Genomic DNA, 22177 nt, shown 5'->3' on the forward strand with positions numbered 1-22177 from the left:
TGAAAAGGAACCGCTGGGGGGGGGGGGGGGGGGAGAACCCGCAGCTCCGCCGCCGCCCGCCATGAGGGCAGCGCTCGCCCCCGGCGTCCGCCTGCTCCGCGCCCTCCCCCGGGACAGCCGGTGAGCGGGGACCGGGGCAGCCGGGCCGGGGGTGGGGGGGGGGGGGACGGACACCGGGCGGGGGGGTGGGGGTGGGTGGGTCGCTTGCCCGGGGACCGGCCCTGGACCGGGAGGTCGCTCTCCCGGGACCGGTCCCGGACCGGGGGATCGCTCTCCCGGGAACTAGCACCGGGTTAGGAACCGGCCCTAGACCGGAGATCACTTGCCCGGGGACCGGTACCGGGCTGGGGACTGGCGCTGGACCGGGGTGGCTTCACCCAGGGACCGGCATCGCCCCTTGGGCACCGGGTCCACCGAAAGACCGGATCCAGCCCAGCACCGGCACCGAGCCCCGGCGGGTTTTGGCACGACCCAGGAACCGGGGATGGAGGGTACCGAGCCCCGCTCGGGCACCGAGGGGCTGGGCAGGAGGGATGCGGGGGGACCCCAAAACGGGCAGCAGCGCCCGGCGAGCCTCGAGCTGTGCCTCCGCATGTGCCAGGCCCTCGCCCTCAACATTTAGTGGGATGTGGCCAACACGACATCCCACCGGTTCCCCTCCCTTTTGGTGAGGTAACCAGCCCGCTGCCGGTTTAATTTTATTTAATATACTTAGTTTTTGGAAACCTGTTGCCAAACAACCCCCATGCTTTTCCATCAGCTGTGATTTTTCCCTGCCAGAACATGTGGGGTAAAAAAAAACCCCAACAATCTGGCCGAGTCGGGTACCGCACATGAAGTTTCTCTTCCCCTTTCTCACTGGAGCCTCTCCGCTCCCCTTGGATCAGCCCCACAGCCATCAGTGATGACTTTAGGGGCCATTTAGTTATTTTTTGGGGGTGGGAACCAGAAATTTCTTAGCTGCGGTGCAGTCTCAGAGCTGGCACCTCGGAGCAGAAAGCTGCTCTGGTTTTGCAGAGTGCCTGCAATTGCTGCAGCTTCATGAAGAAGTGAAACTACGAAGAGGAGCGGGATGGGCCAAAACTGCAAAAAAAAGGCTTTTTTGTTTTTTTTTCTAAACTCGGAGCAACCCCGTGACACTTCTCAGTGCTGCAGCTGCCCCTGACTGCTCACAGTCTCTGTGCTGCTCTAAACCCCTCTGCAAACCCCATGGAAATGCTCATCCCACTCCGGAGGGTGTTGAATCTTACTTGGAATTCTCCGGGCTTCATCCATCAGCTTTGCTGGGAGCAGCATCCCCGTGCCCAAGCCCAGACCTTATTTTTTCCCTATTTTCCTCCATTTTCCTGCATTTAATTTGAACAAAAGGGATAAAGTCCCTATGCGGTGGGGGAACTGGAGTGGGTATTGCTTGGGGCACCCCCCCCCTCCCCTTTTTTTTCCAGCTCGTCTTTAATTAACGCCGGGAGTGATGATGAATCAGCTGCAGTCTTGTGCCCCGTTTCCACTCGTGACGCCAGGAAGGCGCTTGCTCACCCCACGGTTTGCCGGGTCAGCAGCTTGAGGAGGTGGAAACACCGATTAGTGCTCCCCCCAAAACTCAGCTGATCTTTTTAAGACGCATCCCTGGCTATTTTGGGGCTATTTTTGGTCACTTCCCTACTGGCTTGGCTGTGCCGATTCAGCTCACCGATCCAGCAAAGAGTCCCTGTTTGGTGCTGAGGGGATATTTTGCTGGGTAGCAGAAGCTACCCCATTTTTCCCCTTTCCCATGAGTTTCTAAGACCCCACAGGTTAAATAGTGCCGGAGCTGTGTGCGCACGTCCAAAATACGCATCTGCATCCCAAGTGGATTCAAGCTGGCCTGATGCTGGCTCTCATCCCCCTTATCTGATATTTTTCTCCAAAAAGCATGAATTTTGAGGCGGGGGAAGAAGAACATGGCTAACACTGAGGCTGGAGATGTCTGAGACATCCCCGCCAGGCCGGGCTTTGCCAGCTGGGATGGTGACGGGCCACCCATCCCTGTCCCCATCCTTGTCCCACCAACCCTGACCTCTCTGCTCGCTTTATCCCGCAGGTATCGGGGACTGACGCTGCTGCTGACCTTCCTCTGCTACACCAGCTACCACCTCTCCCGAAAACCCATCAGCATCGTCAAGGTTAGCTCCAACCTCGCCGCAGCTGCAGGGAGAAGGAACGTGGGGATGGGGTTCTCGAGCATCCCGATTTCACCTCTTCCTTCTCCCCGCAGAGCCAGCTGCACCCCAATTGCTCAGCCTTGGGCCCGAACCCCCACAATGACTCCAACAGCAGCACGTGGTGCAGCTGGGCACCCTTCGGTAAGCCCCCCCTAGTCATCCCCAAAACTACCCTCACGGCAGTCAAGATGGGCTCCCCCCGTGCCCTAAGCCAGGTTGTGGCTGGAGATCTTGGCAGGGGGCCGGCTGCTGATTAGGCACCCGGAGGTAATTAAGCAACGTGTGTCTGCCCCATGTCCCCGGGCCAAAGGGCAGCAGCGGGTGGCGAAACGGGGGCCAGGGTGGGACCTGGTCCCAACACTGATGGCACCTGGCCATGCTTTGAGAGCCCCCCCTGCCTGGGGAGGAGGGTTTTGGGGACAGGGGACAAGGACGAGCCAGCGGCCACAGGGTAGGAAAACAAGATGGGGGCCAGGCTGACATGGCCCAATATTTCTTTTCCAGATGGGGACAACTACAAGGAGCTTTTTGGGGCGTTGGATAATGCCTTCCTGGTGGCCTACGCCATCGGGATGTTTATCAGGTACACAGGTGCTTTGCACCCCTTTCCCTCCGCACACCAGTTTGCACCAGTCTGCCAGGAAACTGGTTACCATAGGGATGGGGTCATGCTAATGGGAAAGCAGCCAGGTGCTGGGATCCACTTGGGATTCGGGCACTGGTTCTGCGATAATGCCCATCGGCGGCATCATCCGTGACGGTTCCTGTCCGCGCTCTTCCCTCTCTCTGCAGCGGCATTTTTGGGGAGCGCCTCCCCCTGCGCTATTACCTCTCGGGGGGGATGGTGCTAAGTGGGCTCTTCACCGCGCTCTTTGGCCTCGGCTACTTCTGGGATATCCATGTCCTCTGGTACTTCATCGTTGTGCAGGTGCGTCCATGCTGGAGGATGCCCAGGCTCTGGATTTTACCACTGTGGCCTCATCCCGGTTTTTCAGTGGCTTTCAGGGATCAGGGTGGCCCAGTTTCTGAGAGAGAATGCCCAGCAGAATGCTGGGCATTTCCACTCCCCGCAAAACCTGGTCGCGTGTGGCGTGGGTGCCGAAACCACGAGGCGCACCCATCTCACCGAGCAGGGCGGGCAGCCAGTTTGGCAACACCAGCTGCTCCCAATTTAGCCATGGGAACGATGCAAACGGCTCTGGGGTTGCCCCAGAGGGAAAAGGGAAAAAACCAACAAACCAAGTGTTTTCTCGACAGCTTTGGGATGGGGGTGGCTATCTTTGAGCCCCGCTGCCCAAAACGGCGCAGGGGCTGTGCTCCATGGAGCAAGTTGGCACTCACCAGGTGCCAACGCTGCCACGTGGTGCTGCCCATCTCTTGCCAGGTCTGCAACGGGCTGGTGCAGACGACCGGCTGGCCCTCCGTCGTGGCATGTGTCGGGAACTGGTTTGGGAAAGGAAAGTGAGTGTTTGTCCGGCGTGTCCCCCCTCGTCCTCATCTCTGTCGGCCCCGGCAGCCACCCTGGCGATACTGACCCCGGCTCTGTCCCTGTCAGGAGAGGTTTGATCATGGGCATCTGGAACTCGCACACCTCCGTCGGCAACATCTTGGGGTCGCTCATCGCCGGCGTCTGGGTTTCCTCCGCCTGGGGCCTGTCCTTCATTGTGCCCGGCATCATCATTGCCGCCGTGGGCATCATCTGCTTCTTCTTCCTTGTGGAGTGTGAGTAGCATGATCCAGGACACAGCAGATGACCAGCATAATGCCAAAATCAGGGGGACCACAATTTTTCGCCTTGTCTGTCTCCAAGCGTTTTTGGCAACCCCAAAAACTTATTTCCAGTTTGTGGTGAGCAGGGACATGGACTCAACCACCACAGGGATGCTCGGTTTCCTTTGGGGGTCATCCAGGCAGGCTCAGGCCCTGTGCCGCTCACTCCTCTCAGCCTGTCTTTCTAAGAAAGATTTGGGAAGCCCTTTGGGATTTTACTGGGTTTTTTCACTGCTGGGAAGCGGATACCCAGAGATGCAGCCCAGCCCCAGGGTGTTCCCACCCCCACATTTCTCCCCTGCACCGTGAGATGCTGGAGGGAGAGCAAGTGGAGCGGAGCTGGTCCAGGCTCTCAAGGGATCTCCTTTCTGCCTGCAGATCCCGAGGACGTTGGCTGCAGTCCACCTCTGCATCATGTGAGTTAAATCGATTCCCAATGGGCTTGTGCTGGGCTAGGTGGTCGCTCAGTTTACAGCAAAACAACCAGTGTGTTGGTCATAACATCAGAAATTAAAGCGACGTTCAGTTATCACAGAGGATGCTTGTTGCTATTCCAGTGTGAGCATCCTCTGGGTCACATCCCAGCAGTGAATCTGACGTTTCAGGCCCTTCCAGCAACGAGAGCCACATCTCCTGCTTACGCCTTGCTTTTAGATGGCCTCCGACGAGGATGATGCTGGAGGAGTGACCACCAATGAGAAGGATCCCGAAGCAGTCACCTCCAACGAGGGGCCACTGGGCATCTCAGGCCAGAGCAGCACGGATCACTCTGACAGCCCCATGGAGCCCGCCGAGGAGCCCGAAGCCATCAGCTTCCTCGGGGCGCTCCGGATACCCGTGAGTCGTGGGATGCCCCTTGCATCATGATGGGGATGGAGGAAAGAGCAAAGCGAGGGCAGCTCACCTCATCAATGGGGTGTCCACCAAGCAAAAAACTGGGGGAAAACCCACCATCTGGAGGAGGTTGGGAGAAGGAGGCTCCTCTGATGTCTTCTCTCCTCCCAGGGTGTGGTAGAATTCTCCCTTTGCCTGCTCTTTGCCAAGCTGGTGAGCTACACCTTCCTCTACTGGTTGCCCCTCTATATTGTGAACGTTGGTGAGTTTCCGGGGACGGCGAGGCAGGAGCGAGCTTGGCAAGGGGAGCATCTCCTCACCCCTCTTCTCTCTCTCACAGCTCATTTTGGTGCCAAGGAAGCTGGGGACCTGTCGACCCTCTTTGATGTTGGGGGCATTTTAGGTTCGTCACGTACCTGGGTGGAGGGGATGGATCGGGGATGATCTGGGGAAAATCTTGGCTTTGAGGGAAAGTCCCCACCATGGAGCACTGCAGTGAGGTTTATTCAGCGTTCATAGCACTTGGCAGAGAGCAAATGCCCCTCGCTTTTATTTTGCCAGCCAGGTGACCGGCACACCACCTTTCCTCTGGTGTCGTTTGCTCAGGCTTTTCTTTTTCTTAGATAAGTAATACATTTTGCAACCACGGAGGGGACCAGAGCTGCATGCAGGTGTAGGGAAACCATCTGCAGGGAGAAAGTGGTGTGGATAAATCAAAACTCTTCACTTAGATATTATTATATTTAACCTTGGGGACATCTCGCTCAAAAGTTGGGGGATGAAAGAGCATCGTAGCACAGCATCCCATTGGATTTTGGGCTAAGCTGGGGCAAAGCTTTGCAGCTGGGGTGGCATGACTGACACCTGCAACTCCTTCTTGCAGGGGGGATCTTCGCCGGCCTCATCTCTGACTACACTGGCGGCAGGGCCACCACATGCTGTGTGATGCTGGTCGTCGCTGCTCCCATGGTGCGTTGTCACGCGGGGAAGAAACCCAGTCACGAGGGTTTCCTCTCCTCTGGCTCCTTTGAGTCACGGCCGCCTTCCTCTTCCCAAGTGTCTGGGATGAGCTGGTCATGCGCTTGGCTGAGATGAGAGATGGGATCGAGCCACATGCCCAGACGTTCCCAGGGTGGACATCCAGATCTGGAGGCTGGGAGAGGATTGTAGAGACCTTGACAGCTAAAAAAAATCCCTTTAGGGGTTTTTAGAAAAAAATTCCCTTAGGGTTTTTTTTCTCCGTCGTGCCATAACCCTGCTCTGTCTTAAAGCCTTGAGTGTCTCACTGAGCCGGTCCAGCTTTTGTCTCTTTGCTTGGCATCCCAAAAGCCCCCATGCCGACAGCCTCATTCTCTGCCGGTGCTTGGCTGGGATGTCCTTCTCGAGCACCTGCACAGAGCTCGCTTGGCTTTGCTGCTGCAAAACTGCTGCTAATTAGCTGTAATCCAAGCCTGGCTGGCTCCGGGTTGTGAGACTCTCCCCTCCGAAGAAGCTGGCGAACACTGAAAAGCAGAGAGGCCGCGTCATGTCCGCGTCCCCCGATAGCGCCGGTGGGGCAAATTACCGTCTGGCTTCAGCCGGCGGGGAGGTGTGCGAGCCTCACCGGGCCATAAATCGCAGCAGCACCTCTGTTTGCCAGCTGCCAGGTATTTCATCTGGCAGACAGACAGCAGGACGTGGAGCCAAGGGCATGCTCGGCTCCCCATCCTGGCTGGTGATCTCCTCTTCAAACGCTGCGCAGAAGGGGGGTCTGCGAAGCTTGGCGCCGGCAATAATTCAGGTCCCCACTTTCTCCATCCTGTCCCTGGGGTGCTGCTGCAAGGAAAACATTTGGGAAAACATCTGGAATAGCCGTAACTGGTTCATCTTGTGTCTCTTTTCCAGCTGTTCCTGTATAACCATGTTGGCCAGAATGGCATCGGCACATCAATAGGTGAGGAGCTCCTCAGTGCAGCCGGCTCCTGTCACTAAAGGGGTGATGGGAGATGCTGTGGGCTCACCTGCCTTTATTTCTCCTCTCGAGCCAGTCTGGGATTTGGGGGACGGTGATGCTGGATGAGATCTCCTGGGGAAAATGGGAGATGAGCAGGCAGTGGATGTGCAGGACAGCGATGTCCGCACAGGGGCCGGGGATGATGGACCCAACGTCCTCCTGCTCCCTGCACTTAAAGATTTAATCTCTTCCCGGTTACCTCCGTGGCCGTCTTGTTCCTCATAGCGATGCTGATCGTCTGTGGCGCTCTAGTTAATGGGCCCTACGCCCTCATCACGACAGCGGTTTCGGCAGATTTGGTAAGAGGCACAGCTCAGACCCCACCACGCTGCCCTTGCTCATCCAAAGGCTGCTCCCTCTTTCCTGGAGGGATGCCTGCTGGGATTTTTGCATTTTAGCTTTGTTTTCCAATGCCTCTGAAGCCCAGCAGAGATGGGTAGGGCTGTCACACTTCGTGCTGCGGTTCACACGCTCCCTTAAACACAGCTTTTTTTTTGTGTCGCTTTTTCATCACGGCCACGTGACTGCTTCAGCCCTGCTGCGTCTCCCTCTAAGCGCAGTCAGAATGGAAAAATTTGCTGGGATATCACCTGGGATTGCTGGCTGCTGTTGGCAGTCCTGGTTCTGCTGTGGTTTGGCTGCAGGCAGCATCTGAGTTTGGTCTTCCCATCCACAGCTGGGTCCGATACATGGAAATTGCTGCCCAGGGTGTGAATGGCCTCATGCTAGGACTTGCTGGCTGTGGACCCCAAAGCCACTTTTCCTCCTTACATTTTACTCCTCTGTCCCTACAGGGAACACACGAGTCTCTCAAAGGAAATGCCAAAGCCCTTTCTACTGTCACAGCCATCATTGATGGCACAGGATCCATAGGTATGTACAGCTGGGGGATGCCAGGCACCGATTTCCCCCCAGCACCACGGTGCTGGAGGGCTCCTGGTCCCCTCTCACCCATGAATAGGGCATCTCCTAATGCGGCTTGTGTGTCCTCGCAGGTGCTGCCCTAGGGCCGCTGCTCGCAGGGCTCATCTCCCCCACGGGCTGGAATAATGTCTTCTACATGTTGATAGCAGCTGACGTCTTGGCTTGCCTGGTAGGTCCCTCCTCAGCGGGACTTGTTTTGCTACCCTGGATATTGAAGGGCTCCCTTTTAGTTGCCCGCTTGCCAGCGGAGGGCAGGGACGGTCCTCAGGAGACAGCCAGGCACAGGGCAAATTGCAAATCCCTCCATTCACTTGGCTTTTCCCAATGACCTCCTCCACATACGGTTTTAGTTTATACAATCTTCCCCAGGAAAAGCCTTAAAATTTATCTCAGAGAGATGGAAATGCTCATGCCAAGGCTGGTGGCTGCAGAGCCGTCAGCCCCGGGGCGATCATCCACCTTTCCTCTTGCAGCTCCTTGCTCGTGTGGTGGTCAAAGAGGTCCGTGGGTGGTGCGGCTACATGGCGAGGAAGAGAGGGTATGTACGTACCGCCCCGGGGCGGCCTCTGGTCCCGCGATGCCAAAACACTGTGCCAGTGCCACTCTGGAAAGACGTTTGTTATCCCTTGCTGTCGCTGCTACATCTCCACGTGGGCATTGCGTCAGGCTTTGCGAGGCCATCTGCCTGACGTCTCGCTCCTGTGGGCAGAAAGAGACATTTCCATCTCAAGCCAGGGCAGCACCCGGGGGATTTTAGCCATCCGCGTCTCGCAAAACTCTCTTGGTCCTAAACACGGCATCCTTGTGTCTTTGTAGCTCTAGCGTGCAGCTAACAGAGTCAGTGCTGGATGGGAAGTAGCTCGGTGTGAGTATCTCTGCTTGGAGCCCCAAGGATTAAATGCAAATGCAAGCCTGATTCGCCCTGATTTTGAGTTTCGCTTGGCAGGCTTAGCCTAGAAACGGCCGCTCTGCTGATAATTTAAGGGCCGAGATCGAGATTTGGGAATCAAAGGATTAAATCACGATGGCCGGGGAAGATAGTGCAGACAGGCGGGCAGCGCATCCTTGTCTCCAGCTTACTTAAGAGATGTTAGCCCAGATGCCCGATTGATTGGCATTGATTAATGCACTTGAAACAGCCGGATTTATAGGCTGACTTGCCCACCTGTGCTAATGAGCTTGATTACACAGAGTCCAGGCTTGCTAATCAAATCTGTGGCCAAATCACTGCAGTGAGGGTATAAGTAATCTCCAAATCAGCACTGGTCCGTCTCCCGACTGCCACCAAAGCCCCTGCACAAGCACTGAGGGGGAAAGGGCTGCAGCCAGTACAGTGGTGGGGGTGCCAGACCCCAGACCTCCCCTGAAAATGTTTGGTCCTTTATGTCTTGTGTTTGCAGGTGAAAGACCAATAGTCTGGGCCTCACGCTGCGGTAAGTGCGGCCCAAATCTCCTTCTCCAGCCACCGGTGGAGGGCTGTCAGACTTCGCTCTCTTGTGCTGGGGCTGGTTGGGGCCAGGACTGTTCTGGCTGGGTTGACACCATCCCTGTTTGCACCAAAATCTGGCTGGTTTGTGCTGGCAGAAGCAGCTGGCTCAGTTTGTGGAAATACTGCAACACCTTAGAGGGCTTTGGGGAGCGCACTGTCTCCAGAGCAGCTTGCGGAGAGGAGGCACAAATGCTGGGGGTTTTTTTGGGTGGATGTTTCAGCTTTGGCCAGAGACGAAATGGTGGCTGGATCACCTCGTTGTGCCTGCTTCTCCTCTGGGCTTGCAGTGCAGATGGGGCTGGGGATTCCAGCAGAGCCATTTTCCTTTTCCATCTCTCCGGCAGCACTGCAGCACCCATCATTGATCCCAACACCTGCCGAATAGCACTCACCACGCTCAGCCGCTCGCTTCTCTCCCCACAGGTTTAAGGAGTTTTGACGTGCCCCCCCCATGAGCCGCCCCGAGCTGAGAGGCCCAGAGGGAGGAGAGAGGCTGGGGCACGCCGGGAGCATGTTCACCTCGGCAGAGCCGAGACACGGGCTCAGGCACGGCCCCACGGGCTCGTACCGCCACCGTGGGTTTGCTTTGGAGGGATGCTGCAGTGAGGAGCAGTCCGAGGGCCCTGGCCGACTGGTTTTCTCGGCCGATTCTTCACCGTCGGCCACTTTATTAATAAAAACATGTGAAACCAGTGTTGCCACTCCATGCCCTTTCATGGTGGGGCTCGGCCAGCTCTGCGTGAACTTGAGGATGGTGATCGTGCCCTTCTTGCTTTTTTCCACATGCAGCCTCTCATTTGCAAGCCTGCCCCATCCTGGTGCTTGGAATTTCAGGATATCGGACCAGAAGGACTGCACCAAATCACTTAAGCCACTGCCTCACCGACCAAATGCCGCTTATTCTATGTAAAGAACATCCCCAGGCTTTTCACTGAGCCCAAATTAAGCAGGTTTCGCTCCTCATCTCATCCCACTGCAAAAAAACCCCCACAACCCAAATCAGCATTTTTCCTGATTATTACGATTCCCAATTCATACCATTTAGCCCCAAAGAAGGATCCGTAGCCATGCGTCAGTCCCTGCACCACAGCAAACAGCTGTTCGCATGCTGTGGACACTTATTAGTCCAGCGTGGCCAGCTGATGGTCTTCGTTAGATGCCTCCTAATTAGGAGGAGCCGTGCGACAGGCGCCTGGTAGCCCCCGGGAGGTTAAACCGGCGCCGCTGGCCTGCAGGCCACACGGGCTCCCCTGGGCAGAGGTGGGTCTGGGAGGCCCCAGCAGCGTCACTTGATTAAGGTGGGGGCCAGCTGTGTGGCCAGCTGTACACTACACTCATGGGGGGGCCCCGACTTTGATGTGTGAGGAGCGAGGGCACACGGGGCGTTTGTGAGCTGTGGGGTGTGTTTCCCAGCCTGCTCACCATCGAGGGATGGCGGCCGGGCAGGCTCTGGCTCTCTGCCCAGGGGAAAGCAGCGCTGGGTGCCAGGGGCTGCGTTTATGCCTGGTATAAATCTGAACTCTAATTGACTTCACCTCCTTGGATCTTAACCTGAGGAGAAAACATCTGGGCCTGATGTGATTTTATTAAGTGCTGATTTCATCAGCGAAGGGGAAAAAAAGAAAAAAAAAAAAAGAAAACCTGCTAGCCAGTTGGATCAGCTCCCTGCAAACCCCTGCAATGTGATGGAGCGGCACAGGGCGAACAGGCAACTCAGAGTGGCGGCTGCACGTTTGAGGTGGCTGGATGGCAATGGCAATGGCCTTCGGTCCCCTCCACACTGACCAAAGATGCTCCACGGGGCTTGAAAACTCGCTGGCTGCCTGCAGATCCCTGGGGGAGAATGCAGGAGAAATGTTGGGGCAGGCACAGAAAAGCAAAATCCCCAACTTCCGCTTTTTCCCAGGGAAATAACCCCCGACGGGGCCAACCCTGATGGAGCCACAGGGAGAGGTGTCACAACAGGGTCTGTCCTCAGCAGAGACGAAGGGCTGACACCACAGCATCCCCAGGCTGCATGGCTCTGGGCAAACGTGGCCTCCGGCAGCACAAGGGTCAATGATGCCAGCAGAGATGCCGTGCACTGGGCTGAGAACGGTTACTTCGGTGCTTGTGTGACCAAGCTTTTGCTTTGCTTAATTGCCATCCACCTTGTGGAGGAGGATGGGGGGGGGGTGGTGGTTTGAAACACATTTTCAAGCAAAAAATCCCACAAGCCCTGACACATCCAGGGGCTTATTGCAAAAGCAAGTCGGTTGGGTTTTTCTTCCCCCTTCCTTCCTCCCCCCTCCCCCGCCTGTTCTTTCAGCTGCTCATAGTTTTTCCGGGACAAATTTAGGCCTGGGCCATGTCCCACTCATGTTTGGAAAGTCTGAACAGCCTTGGCTGCGCTGCCGGGAGCGAGGAGAAAGGGCAGACGGCCCACAGCAGTTTTAAACTTAAAAAAAATAAGGAGCCAAATGCCAAAGAAAACCCCAGATCTCATTGAGATTTTAGAGATTGAGGGGTGGGCAGGAAGGCAGGGAGGATCCCCTCGGTTTGCCCCAGCCAAAGGACTGTTTAAATTGAGCAGAGCTCCTCTGGGAGAAGTCTGCAGCTCACCTCGTCTTATTCCTCCTCCACCAGAGAAGGGGCCAGTGCTTTTCCCCCTGCCACGAGCCCCTCCGTCGCAGCGAGGGGGCTGTGCAAGCTAGGAGAGCACGAACATGCGTCCGCTGCTGTCCTGCGGATGGGAAAACATCATGCCTGAAATGAGCTCATTAGGAGCCTGTTTGGTAAACGCAGAGCTTGGGTGTTTTTCTATAGGTGACACCACAGCCCCCACCGCAGCAATACTGTTTCAGCTGAGCTTTGCTGGGAGGCAGCCTGGGAAAGGGTTGCACATATTTTGGAGGAATGCTGTTGGTCTGCCGGGCTGCTGTGAAGGTGAAGAGGTGGCTGGGGCACGGTCCGCAATTACCTATGCAAGGAGCAGCCGGCAAACGCTGAAGGGCTTTTTAATTAGCAGCCAAAGGCAAAGCGGGATTCAACAGCAGGGAAGCTGAAGTCAGCAAAGTCAAGGTGGAAATAAGAGGCCAGCTTTTACCAGTGAGGGTAATTAAGTGCCAGCAGAGCGCAGCACGAGGCGTGAGGAATTGCCGTCATTCAAGGACCTTAAATCAAGGAGAGGAGTTTCTCCTGCAGACGCTTGCTCTCCCTCCATCCCCACTCTGGCACCACTCACTGCCTGGCATCAGGCAGGAGGGAGCAGCTCAGCAACCCTCGGGCTTCGTGAGCCTGTGACGAGCCGGGTGCCAGCATCCCGGTGCGGGAGCATCCCTGCCTGTTTCTAAGGAGCCAGGCAGGGAATTTAGGGGAGAAAAGGGCTGTTTTCCCACCTGACCTGAAAGCAGTTTGGCCGCCCTCCTCCTGGCGCTTGCGGTATCTTGTGCAAACATCCCTTTTGGCACGGCAGGTTTCTCTCGCTGGGATTTAGCACCATTTTTTTGCCTGCACGGGGCTGGCTCCTTGGGACACGGAGCACCCAGCGCTCCCACCCTGAAAAAGGAAAGCTGGGATCATTTGCTCGCAGTTTTGGGAGAAGGCTGGGCCAGGGCAGGGGTCCTTGGCTATAACATCTTCTGAGCTCCCAACACCTTCGCGAGCGACTGAGAGGTTGGGATTTAAGCCAAACCCGCCCTCCTGCTACAGACTAATTGGGAAAAAAAATATAAAAATACCAGGGTGCTAGACAGAGGCAGATGTGCTTGCAAGAGGTTATCCTCCAGGAGCCGAAGGTTTGGGTGGGGGACAGCAGCAAAAAAATCACCATTTGGGGCTCATTGGAAAGCAGCTCTGGCTCATACCAATTCCTTGACGTGGTCTTTCCTTTCCCAAAAATAAACAGGAACCGTCTGGAAAGCCCCTGCTCAGGGAGGAGCAGAATTGCCCAGAATAAATAAATACACGGAGAGAGTCCGGGTTGAGTTCATCCAGCCGGTCATTCCCCGCTGCCAAGGGTGGTAAAGGATGAGGATGGAGCTCAAAACGTCTTGGGGGGAGGGGGGGCGAGAGCCCAATTAATAGGACTTTCAGGAAAGCACTGAAATGGCCTCCTTGTGCAGGAGCCACCATCCCCCTCCTGCAGCGCAGCTTTCCGCTCTCCCTGAAATACCCCTCGCACGATGAGCCTTTTGACTGATTTTAGTTACAAATAGATTAAGGGGACAGAAAAAGCAAGTATCTTGCAAGTATCTTACAGCATGAAACTGGAGGCAGCTTCACACTTCTGCTTTCAGAGTAGGTTTTTTCGGTGCCCCAGCTGCTTTTGCCATGGTTTCCCTGTTCATTGGACTCAAAGCCTGGCAAAATGCCGCCGTCTCCGGCTGGCACGGTTTGCCACCGTGGCCTCACCGAGGCTCTGTGAACCAGCCCACTGCTCTCGTACAAGCACAGGGAATAAAGACATGGCAGGCATGGAGCCGGAGTGAGCTGCGAGACTAGCTTTGTGTTCATAAATGTTATTAAGATCATGAATTAAATATGAATTTTGTTTCAGGCGTAACTTCAAAATCACCAAGAGACCTGACGCGCTTGTGTTGCATAAATGCTCAGCGTGTTCCTTAACACGATAGTTCGACTCCCTTGGACATAGGCTTCAGGATAGGAAGGGACTGAGCATTTACGTGGCTCGAAAAGCAGATACACCTCTCCTCTGCCTTTTTTTTGAAATGTACTTACATGTTTTTAGCTGACCGAGTTAGGGCTCCTGGGTGCTGGGGCATTTTCTGCAGGGGAATTGTCATCTCCAAGCCTGCTACCTCTGCCTTATTAATCTTTCATGTCCTGATAGCGACGTTTTTGTGACTGACAGCTGTCAGGACAGGGCTGGAAGAAGCCAGCCGGTTCTTTTATTTACTGTTCACCATCTTCAGTTCAAAATGAAAAAAAGGCCAAAACCCGCCGAATCTCTAAAATAGGGAAAAACTCAAAAATCTGTATGAGAACTATGAGTTTCTTGCCCTCAGGTTTTCGGCTATATTGCCCCTGAACACAGCTCAGAGCTGCGGCACGGTCTCACACTCAGCTTCAACCTCACAGCAATATCTGCTGCCTGCTCAACCGTGAAAAGCTGAGCAGCTCCATCCCTCCGGGGCTGAAAAACGCAAGCCGTAATGTAACTCACCTCACCCTGTGACCGCGGGGCACCTGTGGGAGCCTCTCCTCGGTGCAGTATGGATGGTAAAGGCTCCTTCCCTTTGCAGAACGGTCACACGATGCTCCGGGCCACTGAAATGCTTTTCTCCTGCAAGCAATTTAAAAGCCTGGTGAGATTTCATGCAAGAAAATAAACCATCGCTATTGAGGGATGGCTAAGACAGCACAAAGCAGTAATTATTGCTAGTTAAGTACAGACACCCAGCCTGTGAGAGCTGCTGCTATCAACAGATTGATTTGCAGCACAGGCAGGAGGCTGAGGTATCTGCCAGCTGACAGCTTGGCCCAGACTCCCCACTCCACTTCAGCAGGGCTGCTCCCCCTGGTTTCCATAAAAAAATAGGGAGATAAATGGGATTTGACCCCATCGCTGCTGCTGAAATACTTAAAAAAAAAAGTATTCCTCCCCCCCCCCCCCGAGGAAAGGTATTGGAGTCTAGTACCGGCTTCTGCCACTGATCTGCACTAGCATGAGCGATGGTTTTACATTTCAGGGTAGCAGAAACTGTAAGCCTTCAGCTCCCCACCCAAGATGACAACTTGGGGTCCCGACACACATGGGAAACACTCAGGTATCAGCATGTCCCTCAAAAAACAAGAGGGCTTTTTCATGGGCTGGCAGGATTGTTTAGGGCAGGGAGGCGAAACCTGGCTTTCCTCCCACATCCTCGTGGAGGAGAGTTGGAATTATTTTGTGTGTTGTTCCCTCCCCACTCCAAAGCCTCAGGTTTCCAGTCAAAGGGACTGTCCCCAATAATCCACAACCACACGCTGAATTTCAAAAAAACCCTGTATCTGCCACAGGAAAAGATGGTTTTCAGAGTCACTGTCACCAAAGGGTGGCAAAAGGTGACGTTCTTGGAGAATAAATAAAGACCGAGTCAGGGTTTTCTCAAGAGTTTTATTAAACCAAGGTGAAAAAGGAATGGTAACAAACCATCTCGGTTCAGTTCAATTCATTGAATCAAGTGTAGTACAAAGTACATGGATTTCAACTCTCCTGCAAAAGAGAAGAGAAGAGAGGTTAAAACACCTTTGCAGCCTGCAAAGGCTTGAACCCTCCTGGAGAGGAAGGCACTCATGCCCAGTCCAAACTTTGCTTTTAACGATGAAAGACGCAGCGCTGGGTGCAAGCAACACACTTCACTTGCTTCACTGGCTCTTTCTGAGCTTGGAAAAACCTGACACGTTCACCTCCAAAACAGCCTCCTGGTCTCCCTTCCTGGTTTACTGCCATGAAAATGGGATTTCCTCTTCGCGGGGATTGCTGTGTCTGGCTGCTGCTAGCTGCTGTGGAGCGGTTTGGCGTACACCGGCTCCATGAGGTGGTAAATCAGGAGCAGGAACAGGCACCCAAGTAAGACCAGGCTCATCACGGCTAAGAGGATGAAGCGGCCGATAAAGAAGGTGTCTACGATCTGCAGTGAACAGAAAAAACCCACATGTTACAGCCTCGGTCTGCTCTGGGAGCCCGGAGGGAGCACACCACATCCTAGAAAAGAGTACTGTCAGAGAAAATTGCTGCAGGAGGAAAACCGTTAGTGTTTTCCCTGGTTTCTCCCCTCGCTTTTCATTCCTGATGTGGGCACTCTCTGTGGTAAGCAGCGTGTGTGACAAATGATTGAAAGAAGAATCCCTTTCCTCTGAAAAAAGCCACTCACGGGAAAGCTGATGTGCAGGAAAGGAGCAGCACAGTACTGAGCACAGGGAAGAAACACAAGTCAAAACCTGCAGCAGCTCTCCCTGGCCACAAAACTCCCAGCACTGCAAGGAACTGCACACAATTCTTCCCTTTTAGAAGGGAAATGGGGGAGGAAGAAGAAAAAAAAAGATTAAAAAATAAGATACAGCAGCAAGGCAAGACACAAGAAGCCAACTGCGAGGAGGTTGGTTACAAAATCATCCTCTCGGCTCCTGAGACTACTCCAGAGCTTCGCTCACCCCCGGCTCAGTTTTATAAATCACATTAGCACATGCTCAGCCTTGGTGTTGCTGCAGAAAGAGTCTCTTGTGAGTGAAGCGTTGGCTCTTTCTGCACGTTTCACTTTTTAATTAGCCAATTAGGAGAGTTTCAGTGCAGAAAGCCCAGGTCATGTATTATTGATAATCAGGGCAGGTCCAGTCCAATCGAAGATCCGAAAAAAAAAAAAGCTTTCCAACTCTGTTGGCCTCCCGGGCACAAACACGCGCTCGGCTGCCCTTCATCTCACTTCCAACCTTTACACAAGCAGGTCCTACGCAAGGCAGAGAAAAGAAAAAACCTTACAAGTATCTTTAGTAGGGATTTAGACAGATCAAGATCTAGAAGAGCAATAATTAATGTGCATTTATAATAGAACAGAGGAAACGGCACCTAAAATGCCACAAAACTTTGTGTATTCAAAGCCCAAAGAGCTCTGGGAAAGCTCAAGATGGCAGCTTAAGACAGTGGTCGTGCAAAATTGGGCGAGATGCCTGTGCCTGACAACACAGACCAGGGGCTGTCTAAAACCACAGGTGGCTCTATCCTTGAGTGCAGTAATAATCTACAAGGGAGCCAAAGAGCAGTTACCAGGCTTTAAAATAAAAAAGAGAGCTGTAGGGAAGTAAAAAGCTGCAGAATTAGAGGGAGAAATTATCAAAACTACCTGCCACACGGCTATCAGCATGCTCCGGGGTGTGTTGGAAGATGGAGGCAGGTGGGAGCACGGACAGCCGTGGACCAAGCTGCAAAAGGGGATGGCAGAGGGGGTGCAGAAGCTGCTGAAGTTCAGGGCTGAGCTGGGAGGGATAAAAGTATGAGCGCGATTCCGTCACAGAACCCCTTGGGCTTGGGGATGGGAGAATGGGAGCTAAACCCCATGGGTCACATATAATGGCACATAAATAAGGGACTTTATTAAAGAAATAAATAGATCGCTGCTCCGTGAGTGACACAGCCTGCACCAACAGGAGCCTGCACCAGAGATGGAGCTGCAGCAGACTGAAAAGGCAGCACAGGGCCATCCCTGAGGTAAAGGCCCATCCCCGGGGCCTCAGGGCAGCCTTTGGGCCCCATCCCTGAGGTAAAGGCCCATCCCCGGGGCCTCAGGGCAGCCTTTGGGCCCCATCCCTGAGGTAAAGGCCCATCCCCGGGGCCTCAGGGCAGCCTTTGGGCCCCATCCCTGAGGTAAAGGCCCACCCCCGGGGCCTCAGGGCAGCCTTTGGGCCCCATCCCTGAGGTAAAGGCCCATCCCCGGGGCCTCAGGGCTGCTGCTGGGCCCATCCCTGAGGTAAAGGCCCATCCCCGGGGCCTCAGGGCGGCAGCTGGGGCCTTCGCCGAGGTAACGTCCCGCCGCCCCCGGGCCCACTTGGCCACGCAGGCCGCGGCGTGAGCTCACCTCATCAGCGGCAGCTGCGGCCGGGCGCTCGTCCTCCCGGGGGAAGAGCAGCAGCGCGGCGGTGAGGACGGCGGCTCCCAGCGTCACCAGCACCACGGCGAACCTACGGGGAGAGGCGGGCGGAGCGGCCTCAGCACCGGGCCCGGCCTGGTCCCACTCTCCCAGCCCTCCCCTTTCTCGCCGCTCACCGGGCCCGGCCGGCCGCCCGGGAGAGCGCCAAGCAGAGCAGCAACGCCAGGCCCCACAGCAGCTGCAGCACCAGCACGCCCGGCCCCGCTCCCAGCGCCGCGCCCGCCATGCCGCTCCGCCGCTACCGCTTCCCCCCTTAGCAACCGCGCCGCGCCGCAGCGGCCGAGCCAATCAGCGACGGCCGCTAACTCGACCGACGCTTCCCATTGGCTAGGGGGGGGCGGGACGCGGGGGCGGGGCCGGGGACGCGGCTTTTCCCGCGCCGCCAGAGGCAGGTACGCGCCACCGGGCTCCCGGCAACGTGGTCCCGGTCTTCCCGGTCCCGGTCTTCCCGGTCCCGGTCTCGGCTCTCCCGGCGTCAGTGCCAGCTCTGCCGGCGGCAGGGAGCTCACAGAACCCTCCTCCAGCTGCTGCCTCTCCCGCGGTGGGGGCCCCCGTACTGGTCCTGGGAGGTGCTCCCGGTGGAACGGGAATTTCCTCCCTCCCCCCCCGCCCCCCCCGCTCCCGTTGCAGGCGGATCGGTGCTTAATTAACGCAGTGTCGCTCGTTGCATAGGCTGTGCCACCGGCCCTGGTCAGCCAGCCAGCTCCTGTCCACCCTGCCGCAGGGAGCATCTCTCTTTGAGCAAGGTCTCAAGGCCCAAACCCTGAAATCTAACCACCCACACCCTCAAAATATTTAGGGCCAAAATCGGGCAGATTTGGTTCATACAGGTGCAGCTGGGTATGGCAGGGTTTTGCACTGCTGTGGGATGGCCACCCCCGGGGTCGAGGGCCTCCAAGCCAAGCCAAGGAGGTTAGGCAATGCACCGAGCACCTTTTAATACCAAGAGAAAAAGGGATTTCCAATTTAAACCCATTTTTCTGCCTGTTTTTAAATCCTGTCTCTTCCCATCGCATCTCGCCCATAGGACTCTGGCCGGTGTGGTTTGATGGGTGGCTTTATGCTGGTACTCGCGGCTTGTCTACCAGTTAACCCAAGAAAAGTAATACATTGATATATTCAGTTTTTCCTCTCAACTGCTTGAAGTCTGGTGATACTTTGACTGCATAAAATGTCACGTAACTGCTGTTTTCCTTCTGTCATTTCTTTCAATGGGAGGAATAAACCGGCAATTAATTATGCTGCGTGACATCAACCTGCCTTTTCCTGCGATGAAATCAAAGTCGCCAGCGTGACATCAACCAGTTCGGCAAGCAGAGCGCAAACTGTCTCCGACACCTGCCTTTACTTGGCATCGAGTAGGAACCGGCTGCCAACATATTAAAAGCGTATGTTTGATAGCAAACTCCTTCCCACACCGTCTTGTGCCGTTAATCCCACCAGAGAGGGTTTTTTTCCTCTGCAAGCCCCACGTTGGCCATGTCCGTCTTCACCATCGTTTTTCCAACCCTTCTTTTCCGTTATTCCCTGTGCTTCCTGCTCCTGTTGGCAATCAGAAACTATAAGTTTGCTCCCGTTGTTTGAGAATCTGCCTTTGCTTTTCTCTGTTTTCCCATATATTTGCATTTTTGGAGCCTGGTAGTTTGTAAACCCCCAAATTTCTTTATAGCCCTCTTTTCAGAGAGACCCTTCTCTTTCTGCCATTCCTCTTCCATCCCTTGGCTTTCCATCTAAAAGTGATCATTTTTGTCCATCAGCCAGCAAGGCTTTTCCTTCACTGAATTTTCCCATCTACCTTTTATCCACAGCTCTAACAACAGCATCTTTAACCCATTCCCACAGGGTCTTTTCGCTACTTATTATCTCTTTCATCTCCTCTTGGTGCTGCCTGGGAGTTTCTTGATGCCAGCAATGACAATGTTAAGCAAGTTCAAGAGGTTGCAGCAGAGAGCTTGAATCATCCAGCTACTGAACCTATTGCTGAACCACGCCACGTGCCAGATATTTGGCCAGATGTCAAAGACTAAATCTGATATATGCCCCAGCAATCACAACCAGCAGCCAGGTTTTAGCCATGTAGCTTGTTGGTTTTAATCCCAGCTGTTGTATCCAGCATAGTTGGGCTGATGGTAACTCAAGCACTAAGATTTGGAGTTGAAATGATGCCCAGCAGCCCAACACACTCCAAAATATCCCTATTATATATATTTAAATGGTACATATGGTATTGCAGCAGGGCTATGTGTTTCTCTGAGCACGATGGAGGCAAACTGTAAGTCCACAGCTAAGAATTGGGAGAAGGTACCTGGGAAAACCAACCTCATCGGTGTGGTATTTCCAAGCACAACCTTCCTTAGAAATTTCTTCAACCCATCTGCAATGAAACACATCATCCGAAACACCCTCTTCATCTTAGCCTCCCCCCGGCATCAGAAATACCTTGGCGGGGATTTGCCTTGTGGGACTGCTCTGGCAGCTGGTCAGTTGAATGCAAAGATTAGATTTTATGGTCAAAGAACAATTTACTGCTGTCCTAAAATTAGCTTTTTTCCTAGCTTTTACCCACTAGGATTTGATATCATTTACTGCTTGTGTCAGAGTTGCACTGCACCTGTAAAAAAAAAAAAAAACAACATAAAGGGGGGAAAAGCAATGCTGAATATAAAATGTGAATTAAAAAATGTAGGAAAGCAGCAGAAATTGCAGATTTTTGTGTTGTTTGCTACAATTGCATGACTCTGGGAGAAACTTCATATTTGTGGTGGGTTTTTTCCAGGATAATGGCTGATGTGGGGACTTCTGCTGGTATTGTGGATCCTGGTTCCTCCAAGACTTTTGACCTGCACCACGTGGCTTTTGCATCCGAACCCTTGTGCTGGGGACAGGATGCATCAAGCTGATGACAGACAATGCGCTAACAATTAATTCTGAGTCCAACGTATTCGATATCAATAATCTAAGTACCGTAAAGCCTTTACTGGCAAGGCTCTCAAGCGATACCATGCTTTAAACAAGGAGAAGCGGAGTCATCCAGATGCTGTTGGATGCTCACAGCCCAGCAAAACCCAATGCAAAGGATTTATTTGGCCACAAATGATTCCGGTGGTCTCCAATGGACGGGAGATGCTATCCTGCCGAGGAACGATTTGAAGGGTGCTTCGTCACCGTGGGTTGGTTTTCCCAAGGAAAAGGCGAGGGGGTTGCGGCATTTCTTGGCAAAGGCATGAAAAAGATCCTGATGTTGGAATTGGACAAAATGGGCTTGGCAGAGAGATGCAATTAGCACCGAGGCTAATTAAACGCTTGGGCCAGGAGGACAGAGAGGTCACCTTCCTTCCAGGGCTGCAAGGCAGGATCACATGGATCAAAGCTGTTTTGTAAGACACTGCTCAAGGAGCAGCCCCTGGAAACGGGATGGGTTTGGGTCGAGACGGCCTTTTTTTGGGTTAAAAACTGCAAATCCACCACGCCTGGCTCATCCCAGTGGGCAAAATGACCCACATGGTCTAATATCAAATGATATTAAATGATCAAACTCCTGGCAGCAGAGTTGGAAGCACTGGGAGAATTGATTTAAAAGTCTTTGCGCAGTCGTAAAACTTGCAGTTTTACGGCTAGAGCTCCCTGACGCTCAAATATTAGAATTAGAAAGAAACAGGCATTGATGCAAGCAAGAAAATATTCTGCTCCTGATTTAAAGACTAGCGAATTGCTAAATATTTTTATTAGTGGCAAATTTGCAGCTTGCTGGAACTAATTTCACGCCCGGTAGATATGGAGCTTAAGCTGGGGATGGCGTTAAATTACTCTCTTGTAAAGGTATTTAAGCCTTATGATGGGGATGCCGTTAGATGGTGGGGACCTGGCTGGGGACCCCCTTTTTGGGGTGACTCCTTGTGAGTTGGGAGCTTGGGGATGGTGGCCAGGGAAAGCTGAGCTCTTCTTGCAGCATTGGTAAAAACCCATCATTTCCCCCCCCCAGGCATGATAGGAACGACCAACCCCCCTCGTTTGCATAAATTTGATTACAGAAGTTTTCTGCAAACCAGCACAGGGGACAGTTGTGGGGCCCCCAGGATCCTCCAGCCTGGAAAGCTGCTATTTATATTTTAGGGGTGGTTTTGTTGTATTTCGGAGATTATTTAGGATGTTCAGGGTTTAGTTGATTTAATTAATTTAAAAATCTACTTAATAGACTTTAAAAATCTATTTAATTGCATTTTAAAATGTATTTAATTTATTTTAGTTGATTTTTTACTCTAGGATATTCCAGGTTTAATTGATTTAAGAGATGGGTAAAGGCACGGCTGGATCCCCGAGTGCCATTCGCCCTCCATGC

The 22177-nt window shown here is 53.8% G+C and overlaps 2 protein-coding genes across 9 annotated transcripts; one reads left to right on the top strand and one right to left on the bottom strand.

Moving 5' to 3' along the window:
- The first annotated feature begins 33 nt into the window (after positions 1 to 33).
- Positions 34 to 9904, top strand: SLC37A2 (solute carrier family 37 member 2). 8 transcript variants are annotated; one of them, XM_049800728.1, is made up of 20 exons: positions 34 to 120; positions 2081 to 2162; positions 2255 to 2342; positions 2706 to 2784; positions 2994 to 3129; positions 3586 to 3662; positions 3757 to 3923; positions 4350 to 4387; positions 4626 to 4808; positions 4977 to 5067; positions 5146 to 5208; positions 5689 to 5774; positions 6690 to 6738; positions 7024 to 7097; positions 7593 to 7671; positions 7794 to 7891; positions 8196 to 8260; positions 8539 to 8587; positions 9123 to 9155; positions 9635 to 9904. In XM_049800728.1, exons 1-18 carry the CDS (start codon positions 62 to 64, stop codon positions 8579 to 8581), a joined length of 1557 nt encoding a protein of 518 aa, XP_049656685.1. In that variant the 5' UTR covers positions 34 to 61; the 3' UTR covers positions 8582 to 8587; positions 9123 to 9155; positions 9635 to 9904. The 8 variants fall into 8 exon arrangements, 7 of the variants coding, with proteins under 7 accessions (XP_049656685.1, XP_049656687.1, XP_049656690.1 ...); XM_049800730.1 differs by lacking the exon at positions 9123 to 9155 and having other exon boundaries at positions 8539 to 8585; XM_049800733.1 differs by lacking the exon at positions 8539 to 8587.
- Positions 9905 to 15353: 5449 nt separating this feature from the next.
- TMEM218 (transmembrane protein 218) lies at positions 15354 to 18084 on the bottom strand. Its single transcript, XM_049800188.1, has 3 exons — positions 17955 to 18084; positions 17767 to 17869; positions 15354 to 15825 (listed from the first exon to the last, which is right to left on the bottom strand). The coding sequence occupies exons 1-3, from the start codon at positions 18062 to 18064 to the stop codon at positions 15691 to 15693; spliced, it is 348 nt and encodes a 115-aa protein (XP_049656145.1). The 5' UTR covers positions 18065 to 18084; the 3' UTR covers positions 15354 to 15690.
- Positions 18085 to 22177: the final 4093 nt, after the last annotated feature.

Source organism: Accipiter gentilis, chromosome 5, assembly GCF_929443795.1.
Source record: "Accipiter gentilis chromosome 5, bAccGen1.1, whole genome shotgun sequence".
In the NCBI taxonomy this organism is placed as follows: domain Eukaryota; kingdom Metazoa; phylum Chordata; class Aves; order Accipitriformes; family Accipitridae; genus Astur; species Astur gentilis.

Excerpts from the sequence above, each read along its gene's own strand:
- SLC37A2 (XM_049800726.1), top strand. The coding sequence starts at position 62 with ATGAGGGCAGCGCTCGCCCCCGGCGTCCGCCTGCTCCGCGCCCTCCCC. Across the intron at positions 2,163-2,254 it reads AACCCATCAGCATCGTCAAG|AGCCAGCTGCACCCCAATTG; the intron begins GTTAGCTCCAAC and ends TTCTCCCCGCAG. Across the intron at positions 3,663-3,756 it reads AACTGGTTTGGGAAAGGAAA|GAGAGGTTTGATCATGGGCA; the intron begins GTGAGTGTTTGT and ends TGTCCCTGTCAG.
- TMEM218 (XM_049800188.1), bottom strand. The coding sequence starts at position 18,064 with ATGGCGGGCGCGGCGCTGGGAGCGGGGCCGGGCGTGCTGGTGCTGCAG. Across the intron at positions 17,870-17,954 it reads CGGGCGGCCGGCCGGGCCCG|GTTCGCCGTGGTGCTGGTGA; the intron begins GTGAGCGGCGAG and ends CTCTCCCCGTAG. Across the intron at positions 15,826-17,766 it reads CCGCAGCTGCCGCTGATGAG|ATCGTAGACACCTTCTTTAT; the intron begins GTGAGCTCACGC and ends TGTTCACTGCAG.